Source organism: Zalophus californianus, chromosome 14, assembly GCF_009762305.2.
Source record: "Zalophus californianus isolate mZalCal1 chromosome 14, mZalCal1.pri.v2, whole genome shotgun sequence".
Classification (NCBI taxonomy): Eukaryota; Metazoa; Chordata; class Mammalia; order Carnivora; family Otariidae; genus Zalophus; species Zalophus californianus.
In genome coordinates this window covers 37,829,341-37,844,998 of record NC_045608.1, presented here as the reverse complement: position 1 = coordinate 37,844,998, position 15,658 = coordinate 37,829,341, and the positions used below count along the sequence as shown (strand labels likewise).

The 15,658-nt window shown below is 42.6% G+C and overlaps 1 protein-coding gene across 6 annotated transcripts in view; it reads right to left on the bottom strand.

The window, feature by feature from the left end:
* Nucleotides 1–15,658, bottom strand: part of L3MBTL4 (L3MBTL histone methyl-lysine binding protein 4) — a 501,743-nt gene that overhangs the window by 344,604 nt on the left and 141,481 nt on the right. For all 6 annotated transcript variants that reach the window (XM_027577144.1, XM_027577148.1, XM_027577147.2 and 3 more), the window contains exon 5: nucleotides 7,670–7,761. In XM_027577144.1, coding sequence (XP_027432945.1) covers nucleotides 7,670–7,761 — 92 coding nt within the window. The remainder of the gene's footprint in view (nucleotides 1–7,669; nucleotides 7,762–15,658) is intronic.

The window sequence follows — 15,658 nt, the reverse complement described above, 5'->3', positions numbered from 1 at the left end:
GAGACAAAACACACTACGGGTAATCACACAGAATGACAGAAAAAGCAGTCAGACATGCTACGTACACAAATGATGAACAGCATCAGAGTTTACAAAGATCATTCCAGCAACAGTGTGCAGGAAGGTTAAAGGTGGGGCCGGTCTGGACAAAGAGAGATCATTTAAGAAACTTTTGTTACAACTGCTATGAAAATAAAATGGGGGCTTCCTCCTACATGAAGGCAGCAGCAGTAGGGGCACAGAGAAGGAGATGAAGGGGCAAACCTGAGCAGACACACGTAAGCAGAGAGAGCAGGAACAGCAGCTGGCCACCGTGAAACGAGTGTGGAGGGCCCCTCCCAGGGCCCACGAGCCCATGCGCGGACTCACGAAGGCAGACTGGGAAAGGGAGTCGGGTTTGCACGTGCTGAGTGTAAGACGGCTGTGGGCCACCCAGGGGAGGAGGTCTAGAGGGTTCCAGGCTCCACTGGGTCTAGGCGGAACTCGAGTTAAGGGGGTAGACGAGATGCCCCAGGGGCCATGCAGAAGGGGGCCCCAGAGAAGCGGATTTTTGGGAGTGCCTGGCAAGGAGTGGCTAGGACTAAGCAAAAGCCGCACGGGACAGCAGACAGCGTCCCGGAGCAGGGGGAGTGTAGACCAAGGCCTGACGTGTGTGGCTTTGAAATTAGAGTAGGTGGTTGCAGGGAGGGGGCACTTCCGTGGGCATAGTTTCAGGTCATGGTGGTAGTAAAGGCTAGGATGCAGAGTTGGAGGAGGAAAAGGTTAGAAAATGAAGAAAAGAGAAAACGTAGGCCAACATTTCAAGAAGCTAGAGCAGACTAAGGAGATGAGCTATTAAAGGGAGTGCAGGACTAAGGGCCAGTATACTTTCTTAAAGATGGGCCAGACCGGTGTGGAAGAGAAGCACAGGTAACTTACAAGCAGGACATGAGATGACTGATGGGTCGTTGATCATTTCTCCCTGGAAAAGCAGAAACGGGAAGGCTCCAGAGCGCAGGCAGAGGAACGAGGGGCATGAGGAGGGTCCTTTTCCCGGTGCAACATGGGAAAGAGGTCTGAGCAGGAGTGAGTGAAGGTCTGTGGCAGGGACGGGAGGGAGGTCGCACCACATCCATCAAGGGAGTGATGCCTTTTGCTGGGAACGAGGGCAGAGGCCTCAGACAAGTGCCTTCCCAGGAAGCAGGGAGTACTCAGACAACCAGAAGGATGGCCGGGCACTGCCCTCTTAGCAAAGACTGTCAGTCTACATTGCCACCAATCTGCGAGGCTTTGTGCTGCTTCTCTAGCAGAGCTTGGCAGCTTAGTTAGGTACGGAAGGTAGAAGGCACATGTGATTCATCCAGAGCTGGGATTTTGGCAGGCATTTTTGGGGGAGAGGAGGACAGGGGGACAAGGCAATTGAAGATCCTGGCAAGAGAATGGCTGAAATGATGGAACTAGGGGGCCTCGCCTGGCCAGGGGAAGATGTGAAGCCAGAAGGAAGAAAAAGGACAACTTCAACAACCACAAGTCTGAATTAAAGGAAAAACTGATACTGTGAGAATGAGGGAGACAGAGGGCTGCAAGGACAGTGGATGGGATCAGACAGTGAGATTGAAAGTTCCACAGTGCTGGAGAGGTCTAGTTCTGATTGACGCAAGTGTGGCAGGAAGCAGGTGGACTGCCCTGGGAAGGAGGGGCAGGCCCCCAGGTGGAGGCAGGTGAGGTACTAGGTGGCTCACGCGGGCAAAGGCTATCCAAGGATGAGCAGGAGACCGGGGCAGAAGCAAAGGGGAGGCTTGGGGAGGGCAGCACGTGAGCACGCACATTCCCACAGGTGCACACACACACAATCCAATGAAGTAACAAGAGTGGAAACCGTAGGGAGGAGATGGCATACGCCTCAGGGGAGGGAGGACTGGGTGCCGAGTGACAAAACTAAGGAGCAGATAGGAGGCAGGAGGAGCCTAGGCCCCCCTGACCTTGTGGGGTGGAGAAGTGAGTTTGGTAGAGGGGAAAGGGCACTCTCGGGAAGCAGAGGTTCCCAAGCGGAGCAGCTATGCATGTTGGCCGGAGAAAGGAGGGACTGATGTGTTGAGCTACTAAGGATGATGCGTCACTTGCTTTCTTAAAAAAAAGATTTTATTATTTATTTATGTATTTGAGAGAGAGAGAGAACGAGTGGGGAGGGGCAGAGGGAGAGAGAGAGAATCTAAAGCTGACTCTGTGCTAAGCACAGAGCCTGACACGGGACTGGATCTCTCACAACTCTGAGATCATAGCCTGAGCTGAAATCAAGAGTCGAATGCTTAATCAACGGAGCCACCCAGGCGCCCTAGTACATTACTTGTTTTGCCACAGGGGTGCTGCAGAGGTCACAGGAGAAGGGTGGGAGGGAGCCGGCCATGAGAAGCCACTCAGGCCAGAGGCGGGGACAGCACAGCAATGGAAAGGAGATGGCACCTGTGGGTCAGTGGCTTCCAAAGACAGCCACATCCTAATCCCTGAAACTGTGAATATGGTATGTTACATGGTGAAAGGGATTTTCCAGATGTGATTAAGTGGACCATCTCGAGATGGAGAGGTTATCCTGGATATCCAGGTGGGCCCTATGTCATCACAAGTGTCCTTGCAGGAGGGAGGCCAAAGGACCAGAGAAGGAGATGTGACCATGGAAACAGAGGTTGGAGTGACATGGCCCCACAAGCTAAGAAATGCAGGCAGCGTTTAGAAGGTACAAAAGGCAGGAAACAGATTCTCCCCTACAGCCTACAGAAGGAACATAACCCTGCTAACTCATTTTAGACTTCTGGCTTCCTGAACTATAAGATAATAAATATGTGTTATTCTAAGCCACTAAGTTCATGGTAATTTGTTATAAACATGAGAGAAAAGAAAGAAAAGAAAGAAAGGAAAGAAAGGAAAGAAAGGAAAGAAAGGAAAGAAAAAGAAAGAAAGAAAGAAAGAAAGAAAGAAAGAAAGAAAGAAAGAAAGAAAGAAAGAAAGAAAGAAAGAGAAAGAAAAGAAAAAAAAGAAAAGAAAAGCAAAGGAAAGAAAAGGAAAGGAAAAGAAAGGAAAGAGAGAAAAAGAAAAAGAGAAAGAAAAAGAAAAAGAAAAACCGCCTTGCTATATAAAATTCAAACTACAACTATATACTACACTATAAAAGACACACAGAGAAGTCCAAGAATTTTAGCTTTTCCATGATGACTTTCATCTTGTTCTGAAATACCAATCACTTTAAAATATTCAAGTGTCCCTGACCTGCAGGGGCCCAAGCACGCATTTAGCCTATCTACTCGGCCATCCACTGGCTGGGGAGACGGGATCAGCTGCTGGGCATAAAAAGCACAGCTTTCTGGGCCAGTGACTAAGGACAACCGGGATGTGTGGTTTGTGTGACGAGGACAGTTTAGGGTGAGGCTATGCTCCCTCGGTCAGACTTGCCCCCAGAATGCTGGGATAGGTGCAGGTGGAGGTCCCTTTGGCTCGTGGCCAGATAACACAAGGGACAGCACCTGCCCTCCCGCTGGTCCTATACTGTCCCCCAAGCCTCACTCCCACCAGCAGGAGCTGGGCAGACAGAAGCGGCCAAGTCCACAGGTCAGATGGCACAGGCTGGGACAGCTTCCTGAAGGGGGAGGGTCTTGGGGGGACATGGGCCTACGAAGTTCAGAGAACAAGAGGAGACACAAAGGCCTCACACTTGGATAGACTCTGAATAGTTAAGCAGGGCAGCAACAGGCTGACCGGCATGGAAGAAGCTCTGTGTTCATGTGCACCTACAGATGGGACTAGACTATGGGGACTTGGATTCCAGGCTGGCATATTTGAACTTGTGATGGGCAGCAAGGTGGGAAGAATGTTTCAGGGAGATACAGTGGATGGTTAGATGACTGGCGGGGAGAGAGAAGAGAGAAAAGTTTTAGAACCAATTTCAAAACCAAAGGAAAAAATATTTTAAAGTTTGAATCAAATCAAGATAGGCCCATTTCACCAGTAATGAAGAGAAAATGTTTTTATATTCTCTGTCAACAGAAGATGTTTATATCCTTGTACACTCACTACCCCAGATGGTAAAATAAACCATAAATTATAAAACACTTTACTTTGTCTTGTACAAAAAGAAATTCAAAATCGGCCTTTAGATATGCAAAAAGCTTGTGTGCAAATAAAATAAGCATACTCTTTTAAAAATGTATACACACAAATATATATATATATATATATACACACACACACACATATACACACACACATTTTCTTCGTAGGATACATGTCTGATTTGCATGATAGAACTGCTCAGTTGTGTGTCTGTCACTGGTACACCTTCTAAAACTTGAGTATTATGATGGAAATGATATAGTAAAAGTAAAGCAATACTCAATATCTTTTTAATAGTTTTCCAATCAGGATATGCAAACTGTTTTCATTTTATTTTCAACATTTCGGTGTCAAAAGCTGAGAAGTTCCATCTTAGCTGGCTGAACTGAACACCATTATTACAATATTTACACAATTAAAATGGACAGTAAGAGTCAAGAGCACAATGTCACTCTAAAACTAAGTTCAATCTGATCATCTTTCTTGGAAGATTGGCCTGCACTACCTGCCTTTTTTATTCTACTGAATGCTATTTTCAATTATAAACCATGTCAGTTCATCTCAGAATATAAATGTCCAGTCAGAGTAACACTGTATTTGAATACAAGCATCTTCAGTCATCAGGACAAATCAGACCTAATAAATGGTAAGCTTGTTCCTCCTCATTCAGGGTTGGAGGAGATACCACCTCTGCTCGGAACAACCTAGGAAACTCATTACTTGTACATTCCGCTGACAATGAACATTCTACCTCACACTGCTGTCATGTTTTCAGGCATATCTTACATCCCAGTAGACGGCAAGATTTTAAGCAACCATGTTATAAACTCCCTAGTGTTTCAGTCCGTATAAACGATGCTTTGTACAGATAGTCAAGCTACTCAATTACGTGAGTAGCTTGACTGTTAAATTCTGAGTGAAGAGAAAGGCATGCCAACAGGTCAGGCATGTCCACTTTTGCACATGCTCAGACTTTATTGTCACTTTCAGAGTTGACAAAAATTAGAGTCCACAAGCTTGAGAAAGTCATATTTTAAAGTCACATTTCTAAATCCTCCAAGACGGCGTCCCTTGCTCACTGCTCATCTCTCCTCTGTGGAGAGAGTCACGGATTCTCCTTACACCCTCCAGAGGGAGCCCAACCCTGCCTTTACAATGCCACCTGTCCCCTCACTTAGCGCTCGCAGTACCTCTCCTGTCAGATCTCTATAAAGTCAAGGGAGAAAGTTCTATGACCCATAACCTACTATTACACAATTCCCAATGTTGAAATAGGGATTTATTTCAGGAACAGGAATCTCACATTTGCCCCCTTGGAGATTTTTTTAGTTAATACTAGGTCACGAGGGAAAAACCGGGGGAGAAATTCTCTGTTCTGCGGATGTTCTTGCACTAGTTGATGGACCTTGAAGTGTCCTAGAGGAGAAACCGAGAAACCGTGTTAATCCACTCACTGGCTGAGCTGAGGGAAGAATGCAGGCACTGACCAGAACCTAACAGCTCTCTGCCAACAGCTGAAACCTGCCTTGCTCCGGAAATAAGAGTCCATTTCAGCCTAACACGCTAACATGTGGTTCAATTCTCAATGGAGGGAAGAGAGGACTCCGGTCTAGGGACACACAGGGGTCTGATTCCTAAAGACCCTGCATCACTCATGGCCAATTTTGCTACATGGAAGTCCTGACCTCAATCACTGACTAGTCTTACATTTTTGTGGTCGCTGGCTGCCTTGAGACCCTACAGAGATCCCATCCATGCCCAGCCACTGAGTCACAAGCCTGGCCTGTGTCCTGTGGTTGAACCTCACACCCCGGGCCCAGCTGAACTACATCTGCCCTTGGGGCTCACAGCTCCTGACAGGCCTTAGCTGGATCTGGGGCCTGCTCACTCCACCCTCCTGACCTGCAGTGACCACACAGCATGGGCACAAGATGGGCTCAGAGACGGAGAGAAAGGGCAACTACAGGCTGCACTGGATTGCCCCAGTCAGAGCCAACTCTCTTTAAGGAACTTCCATGCTCAGGAATGAAAAGAGGTTACCCAGAAGTCATTCAACATTGACTGATCATGAGCACACTAAGAACAGACATTGTGAGGAAACATGAAAGAGAAGGAAGAAGAGACCCTTACCTAGGGAGCTTACTCTAAGTCTCATCACGTGACAGTCTCATCACGAGTCAGCAGGGACCTGACTCCTGCCTGAGCAGGGACTGCACAGTTCTTACAAGCTACTACCACCTTGGACCTCCATCTTGCACATAGAAGCCTGAGGAGGTTCTCAAGCTCCAGGGTACCAGGCCCCACCCGCTGAGGTTCTAAGTTAATAGGTCTCAGGAACACCCATACATCTGGGTTTTCCAAAGCTCCATAAAGGCATCTGATGTGAAGATTGGGCTGAGTATGAAATATTTAGTATTTCTTAAACGTGAGCTGCCAGCACTTGGGTTTCTCTTTCTTTCCCTATTTGCTTCACATCTCCCCCATTCTATTTCCATGGCCAGGATTAAAATTGTTAGCCCTTTTGGGGCACCTGGATGGCTCAGTCGGTTGAGCATCTGATTCTTGGGTTTCAGCTTGGGTCCTGATCTTGGGGTCATGATATCAAGGTCATGAGATGGAGCCCTGTGTTGGGCTCTGTGCTCATTGGGGAGTCTGCTTGAGATTCTCTCTCCCTCTCCTTCTGCCCGTCCCTGCTGCACTCTCTCTCTCTCTCTAAAATAAACAAATACAAATCTTTAAAAAAATTGCTAGTCCTTTTACATAATAAAAAGTACTAGATGTAACTCAACAAAAATGTCCTGAAAAGTAAAGCAAATAAGGAGCGTTAGCTTCTCACTTCTGGCTAAAATGCAATATAATGATGCAAATCTGATGCAATTTTTTATATAAATCCCCTTGAAACATTGAAAACACAGACCAAGAAGAATAGATAGGGTAGCAGAAGATTTGGTACCCTGGGTAAAGATGATCCCAGTGAAGTCACAAGCACCCCGTGCCAAAAGTCACTTGGTCAAGCAAGCCCATATAGACTGCTGCTCTTGGCATTGTTAGTCAGGTAGAATGTAATTTAGGGGTTTCACTGTCTCCTCCAACATGTTGCCTGAACCACCACTTCCATGCAACACATCAAAACAGATCCCTTGAACCTGATCCGTGGGTTGTCCTGTGCAAGTAATATCTGCTAATACAAAGAAAAACTAGCACGTATTTTTCATTATGTGCACATACATTGCATCCAATGCCCTCTACATGTATAACTGATTTCATCCTCCAACAACCCCGGGAGGTAGGTATGGTAATTTCCTTAAGATGAGGAAACTGAAGCACAGAGAGACTGAATGACTTGCCCAAGGTCACAGAGCTGAAAGGTAGTGGCACTAGGTTTCAAACCCAGGGAGTCCAGCTCCAGGACACACTCCAGTCTGGCTCTGAATCACTAAGGCTTCCCTTAGCTTTGTTATGTAATTTTCCAGTGAAACCTACAAATCAAATAAGTTGGATGTTCTGTGTAGGCAAATGATCTCCTTTTAGTTACTTCTCTTAAGTGTTCATTCCTTGCCAAAACATAAGACTGTTAGTGGTTCACCTTGGAAAACAGTTCAACGGGTGCTGCTGTCGCCTTCTGTTCTGTCAAGTACTGTTCCCACGACCACGCTTCTTGTGTAGTCACTGAAGGGACTGAAAAGAAAACACAGTGACTTTTCTTGAAACAGTTAGTGGCAGAAAAACAATATCTAACTGAAGATAAACATATATACATATACAAGCATGCTGATTCATCAAAGAGATCATCAGGAGACCCAGCAACTGATAAAAACCTTATCTCTCACTTGCCATGAGCATTTGGTAGAGTCATCTAACCAGTCCATACACAGTTTCTCCTGTTTCAGAACAGGCCTATGAATACTTCCCCTGCCAAGAAGACCGCTGATAAACACTTAAAATGGGTAGTTTCTTACTCCTCTCAAAGAAGAGTAAACAGGTACCGGTTTTCTAAAACATGATTTGGTTCATTTTAAGGTGAATGACCTGAAAATATCTGTACAATCTCCTTTCGCTTTCATACCTCTTTTTGGGATGAATGTCACTTGGTACAACCTTTGGAAGGCAATGTGGAAATATATGTCAAAAGCCTTAAAAATTATTCATATATAATTTTGAACCAGCAATTCTGCTTCCAGGAATTTGTCTTAATGCGATTACGGTGAGTGTGCCCAAGGGACAAACACGAGGGTTTTTATCCTAGAACTCCTCATAATAATGAAACATTGGAAACAAATTACAGGTCCACCAAGAGGGGGTTAATTAAATGCATTGTACAGATGTGTCATTTTAATAATAGGCTGTAAAATTACATTATAGAAGATTAATGGCAGAGAAAGACTATGTTAATGATACACTACTAGTGGAAAAAAACAGCAGTTTAGAAAACAAAATGATCCTTTTTGGTAAAATACATAATTGAAATGTGAAAGACTAAAATTATGTAAATCAAAATCTTAAGTGAGGTCATCTTTAGCTGCCAGGATTATGGCTTCTTCCCAGTTTTCTCTGCACTTTATTTTTCTGCTTTCCAAATTTTCTAGATCAATAGCTCTCCTTTGTAATTCAATAAAAATATCATTTTTAAATAATAAAAATCTTAAAAGTATTGATAATTGTTTTAAGTTTATACTTCTATGTCCCAGTAATCCCCCCTCTAGGATTCACATACTAAGTAGTCATGATAAAAGTTGATAGTAAAAATATACATCAGAACATTATTACAGCAAAAATACAAAATAATATTAATATGAGAAAAAGGTCAAAAAGACTAATACATGTACCTATATACACAGGCACATATATACACATGATTTTGAAGTTATCGAAAACTGTATTTTTTAAGTAACAAAATACCTTGAGAATTTTCTAGGTTAAGTAAAATCAAAGTAAGTACATAAAACATAAAACAGATTATATTATCCTAAATTTTAAAATATAAATTTTTACATATATTGAGACATTCATTTATTCAACTTATTTATAAAGCACCTTCTTTGTGCAAGGCACTATGCATAGATATTTGTCCACACATACAAACACACAATCATAGAAAAGCAATTGAAAAGGCACAGCAAAATATTAATAGTGGCTATATGAGGGTAGTATGATTAATGTAAATATTCTTTCCTTGTTTGTTACTTTCTATCATTTTAAAATTCTCTACAAGTATTATTACCATACACACAAACACAGACACACTCACAAACACACACTCATATACACACATCCTGGAGAAGATTGGCCAAAAAGCACTGTGAGTTTTAACATTTATCTTGCTGTAAATGTTCCTGAAGAAGATACAGATGGTAAAAGGTCAGAACTGCATGAGAATTGGTAGTGACAGGTGGTAAGATGCACCTTTAAGTCAAACATTTGAAGCCTCTCAAGACAATACAGCAAACTGATGGGATAACAAACATAAAAATCCATCACATTGTATAGGAAGAATTCATGTAGACTTTTAATCATTTAAAAAATATTTAATGAGCTTACTGTGGCAAGAAGTGTGCTGTCCATTGAAATAGAAATATAACCCAGTCCCTGATCCAGTAGATGAAAAATAAATAATATATACTATCTATCTTTTGATATACATCTATATATAATTGACCAAAAGGGAGTAATTAAAGCTCAGATTATAAAGAAAAAATCATATCAAGTTAGAGTTTAGAAACAGACACAGAGTATATACATTAATATTTACTATTTATCAGTCATAACACACTAACATGTTCTTGCTAAGAAATACTTACTAAAGTATGAGAATTTTGAAAAGCATTTTAATCATCAAATAAGGCTAACAGAATTGTCATCAATGGATTTTTCTTGCTTTGTTTGAAGATAATGAGACATCATAGTGTGATTTCCATCAAGGAGCTCACAGTCTATTCAAACATTATATACAACTTACAGATGTACTGCCATTTCTACCACAATATGAGATATTTTATTTTTCTAAATAGAGAAAGCAATTTGACAAACCCTGAAGATTCCCTAGTAAGATTATTCAACATCCCTATTTTCACATAAGCATTTTACTACATTACAATTATATGCTTTACAAAAAAACATTACGGCAGTGTTGTCTCTAAAGCAAATACAGATACCTCATTTTCTACAACAGCTGTGTTCTTAAAAAGATTGTGTGTAATTTCTCAACTTAATCATATTTCCCATTGTTATATATCATCATTTCACCAGCAGTAAATCATATCTACGATCGTCTCTTATGATCACCTAAGTCTAATAACCCTTCTAAGTTTTATCAAAAAAAGAAAACATGATACCAAAAATAACAATTTTCCATGGATTCAGTATTTTTGTAAAGCAAGAGGACTAGTCAGCAACACAGTACCAGCCAGTGAGACAGGGAAATACCATGTTCCTCTGCTCCTGGGGCCACACACAGGCCTTGTGTCTCATCACTGACTCTAGGGGGACTCACACCAGCTGAGAGGAAACCAGTTTGCTTATTTAGAATTAGGATGTAAACTCTTAAAAAGAAAGGATCTTGTTGATCTTGTCCATCACTCTATCTTGGAGTTACAACCATGCCTGGCCATAAATATTTGTTTAATGAATTAAAGGGAAGGAAGGCAGGTGAGATAATAATTTTGGCTTTTAAAATGAATTCTAGGAGATCTATTTTGACCAACTCATTGCTCAATTTCCTGGAGAGAAGGAACCAATTATGAACAGCACTGCTTCAGGAAACGAATTTTATTTTTTATGCAATTTTCTTGAACATTCTACAGACACGACATTCATTTCACATAGTATTAGATAGGCACACAGGTTTGTAAATCCTAAATTCCATTTCTTTTCACTATATACAGTAGCTACAGCAAAACATTCCAATTATTACTCTTCTGCCACACATTACTAATATACAATATATATTTAATTTTACATGACCTGTCACTTAATATGTACCTATTCTATGCCAGGTACCAAATTACAGGGTGTGTGTGCATGTGTGTGTGTGTGTGCATGCATGTACATGATGTAAGCGTATATGTACGAATGTGTATGTTTCCATTTATTCTTTACAACACTGAATATCAGATTTGTAACCTCATTTTATAATTATAGGAAACAGGCTTACAGAGGTCACACATCTGGGAAAATGTGGATTTAAATAAAATATCTAGCCCACACACTCCCATTATACAATACTGTCTCACTTCAGCTTACACGGTGAAAATGTAGCAGAAATACCTATTAAATTACTAAATTTTAATGTAGCAGAAATGCCTATTAAATTAATAACTTTTAATTTGGCAGAAATGCCTATTAAATTAATAACTTTTAAGTTTAAAAGCACCATAAATAAGTCTGCAGGGTAATTAATAAGCTCACTCATTCATGGTGGCTGTGTAAATTGGACTCAAACTTGGGAAGTCATGTTGACAATGCATACAAGCATATCTCGGAGATACTGCAGGTTCAGGTCCAGTTCCAGACCCCCGTAATCAAGGAAATATTGCAACAAAGCTAGTCAAATGAATGTTCTGGCTTCCCAGTGCATATAAAAGTTGTGTTTACACTATACTGTAGCCTATGAAGTATGCAATAGTGCTGTGTCCTAAAAAACAACATACATAATTTAAAAATATGTTATTGATGGGGTAAGCTTAACTCTTGGTTTCAGCTCAGGTCATGATCCCGCGGTTGTGGGATCAAGCCCGTGTCGGGCTGTGCTCAGTGCAGACTCTGCTTCAGATTCTCACTCCCTCTCCCTCTCATTCACTCTCTCTCTCTCTCTCAAATAAATAAATAAAATCTTTTAAAAATATATATTTTATTGATTAAAAAATGCTGTCATCTGAGCTTCCAATGAGTGACAACCTGTTGGCTGGTGGAGGGTCTTGCCTCGATGCTGAGGCTGCTGACTGAGCGGGTGGGGGTTGCTGACAGTGGGGGCAGCTGTGGCAAAGTCTTCAAGACAGCAAACAAGTCGGCCGCACCAAATGACTCTTCCTTTCACTTGAAGGCTTAGAGGTCGTGGTGGGGTTATTCACCATCCTGATGTCAATACTGTTGTGTCTCAGGGAGGAGAGGGGCCCGAGGAGAGAAAGAGAGCGAGGGGACTGCTGGCCAGTGGGGCAGTCAGAGCACACACAACATTTATCGATGAAGTTCACCATCGTAGAGGGGTCCAGCTCATGGCACCCCAAAACCTTTACAAAAGTACCTCGAAGACCACTGATCACAGATCGTCATAACAAATATAATAATAATGAAAAAGTTTAAAATATTGTGAGAATTATCAAGCTTGACACAGAGACATGAAGTGAGCAGATGCTGTGGGAAAACTCACCAACAGACTTGCTTGACGTAGGGTTGCCACAAACCTTCAATTTGTAAAAAACCCAGTATCTGGGAAGCACAATACAGCAAGGTACGCCTGTATTTATAGCCAAAAAATAAGGTGCTAATACTTGTTGATCAATTCATCCCAACTTTAATATTATATTCTAAAAAAATGCAAAAGGAAGGACAGAGCTTGTCCTACAGCAGGACAAAGTTGGGAAAAACCTAAACATCCAACAACAGAGATCAAGTAAATTAAGGTGATAAAGGCCACACAGTATAACTTTTGCAAATGTTAGACTAAGCACAGAGCACAGGTGATATGCACCTCCGCACCAGAAGGTATGTGTTTACATATGAATACAAACCATAAGGAAACAAAGAAATGAAGATGGCTGGGTTAACGTGGTGAGATCTGTCAAGCAATGCAAAACAAAGCTGATAGATTTGGCCAGTAAAGGAAGAGGCCCCTTTTTAATATTCAGTTTATGATTTACATGGCCAGCAAAAAGCAAAATCAGCTACAGGAGCCAGCTCCCATGTCCCTTGCATAGGGTGACACTGAGACAAAGAGTCCAGATACTGCCACATGGGTGCCCAGACGCCCTGCTCCTGAGGAGCCCATTCCGTGCTGCCCTTCCGCACTTGGGACAGCCTGCAGGTGGACCCTGAGGACAGGTGACGCAGAAGGACTCAGGCCTCATCGGAACCCCAGGAGGCATAAGAAACTGTCCTGATGGCCTCCTGGGAGTGGCCTTCTGGGAGCAGCTCCTCCTTGTGAGCCTCCCATGTTCTCCTGTGTCCGGAGGATCAGACTCAGGTCATCTGTGGGTAAGCCTCGTCTACCTGGCCAACTGCATACGTGCACGGTTGCCAAGACACCATGGCAGAACCATTCCCTTACAAAAGGGGATGGACGTGGCTTTTGCAAAAGAGCAACAGGACCCCTTGCCTTGTGTGGAAATAAAGGGCCGCCTCTCGTTCTCTGAGCAGGATTAGGTGATGGTGGGGTGTGTGGGTTTCCTTTCTCATAAAGCAAAGAAGATCCCTCAACTTCTCTACAAACCTGTGGCTTTTGGTTTACATGGCCTCAGCCAAATTTGCAGATCAGCAAAAACTGCAGCACTTCCTTCACAAAAAGCAATTTGTGCCTGCCCAGATGACACATTTATGCTTTACCACCTCACTGAATTTTGCTTTGTTGTTCTACACACACCTTGAGGTTTGTTGGCTTATTCACCAGATTAGCAAGAGCAAAGTCTGGAAACTGAAAGCAAAGAATGCAGAAAAAAACTGAAAAAACCACAGGAGATGAAGTCACTACGTATGTCACACTTCCACAGCATGCCCGCCCACCCCACCCCCATGCTTTAAACCTTGGCCATGAACCAGTGTCCTCTTCCACTGACTACAATCATTTTTCTTGCCTGCAACCCCAGGTACAAGCCCACTGGAACTATCAACAAGAATGGGCGGGTGAGAAGAACCATACTGAGTCCAGACAAAATGGCCACCAGACCATTCACAGTGGGGGTCAGCTCCAGAAATAATGGTCCAGGGAAGACAGTGCTGGGAGAGAGGATTCAACTTGGGACAGTGAAATAGGAGGGTCAACTGCTGGGAAGAACAAATCTAACAGGGTGACAAAACAAAGGAGCTAAGCAGAACTCAAGTCACAAGTCAAGGAAAGGCAGGGTCAGTGCGTGGACAAGTTGAAGGCTGGTGCAGTGACTCATTTTCTTAATGGTGTGACATATGGTAGTAATGAATACATGGGTGCACGTCACTGAGCCAGGCCAGGTCCTTACAGAGAGCAGCACATTGAGACACTAGAGTTTTAGCTCTTGGAAGTATTCCTTTTACAAAATGCTCACAACATCTAATAGGATCGGGCAGCAATATCACCCTATAAAAGGGGCTTGTGCAAGGAGTATGATATATCCCAGATCAGATACCCTTAATCTTGAGAGTATTTTTCAATTCTATAAACCACAGCTGTCTCCTCTTTCATTATTTCAGATCTGGAGTTCTGAATAATTATGTTTACTTAAATCGATAAAAAAAAACCTTTACTTTGTATGTAAATTCTTCAGATGGAGTACGCTTCCATCCATGGGTTCGAATTTTTGTTCTCAATTCTTCTTATTAAAATCCATCACATATAAAGCAGAGCATGCTATTTAAATACGGAAAGAAGCCCTGGTTGTCATTTAACTCTGTGATTTTTTTCAAACTTTGAATTTCTCTCTCACATGACCCAATTTTCCTCCTCTTAGGAGCCCCGATATTAGAAATCCCACCCGTGCACCTGCCTCCCATTTGTCCCCCTCAGGGATTACAGATTGAAAAATTGCTGATAGACAAACTCCTCACTTTGGCAATGGGAACATCCAGTTCTAGGAAACTGCACAATATTTGTTAGTAATTCTCTGAACTAAAATTAAAAATGGCAGGGGGTAAGGAATGCATAAATTATCATTTTTAAGGCTAGAACCACGTAAATCCTAAGGCTCCTGTTGCAGAGCAATACCTTGTTAATTTTATTAGCCGTAAGCACAACCCTTCATGCCAATATTACTTCACTTCAAAAGATGAGCCACATACAGCTCCATCAGGTGACAACTTAGGAAATGTGAGAAAAACAACTGTCAGTGGCAACCAACCCATCTTATCACACACTGATATAAATAATGCCTTCTTTTGTGGCACCAACTGGAATGATACAGCTTTCCTAATGTTGGCAGCTTATCACTGCTAGTAACAACCTTGGAAGCAGGGGCTCCCTGAAGATACCCACACTTTCCAAGCGCCCACACTTTAATAATAACTCCGCCTTGCCACTTGTCCATGCGCTGCTAAAACATTTTTCACTTGCTCGTTCAGGCTGCTTCTCATTTTAGTACAACTGAACTCAGGAATCATTTACCACTCATTGCCCCAGACAAAGCGGGTACCAAGTACTGGGAAATACACAAGGAGCCTGACTCCTGTCCTCACATGGTATTTACTTGTGTTGGGGAGACACACATGCAGACAGACAAATGTCATGTCCAACCTGGCATATGGTAGAACTCAGTGTTTTGGTGAATAAACAAGAAGACACGAGGGCTAAAAGGCACTAGTTAGGGAACCCAAACAATGTGTCTGTGAACAAAATGAAGAAGGATTAATGATAACCAGGGAAAGCTTCCTGGAGACCGCTGCTTTCGGAGACAAA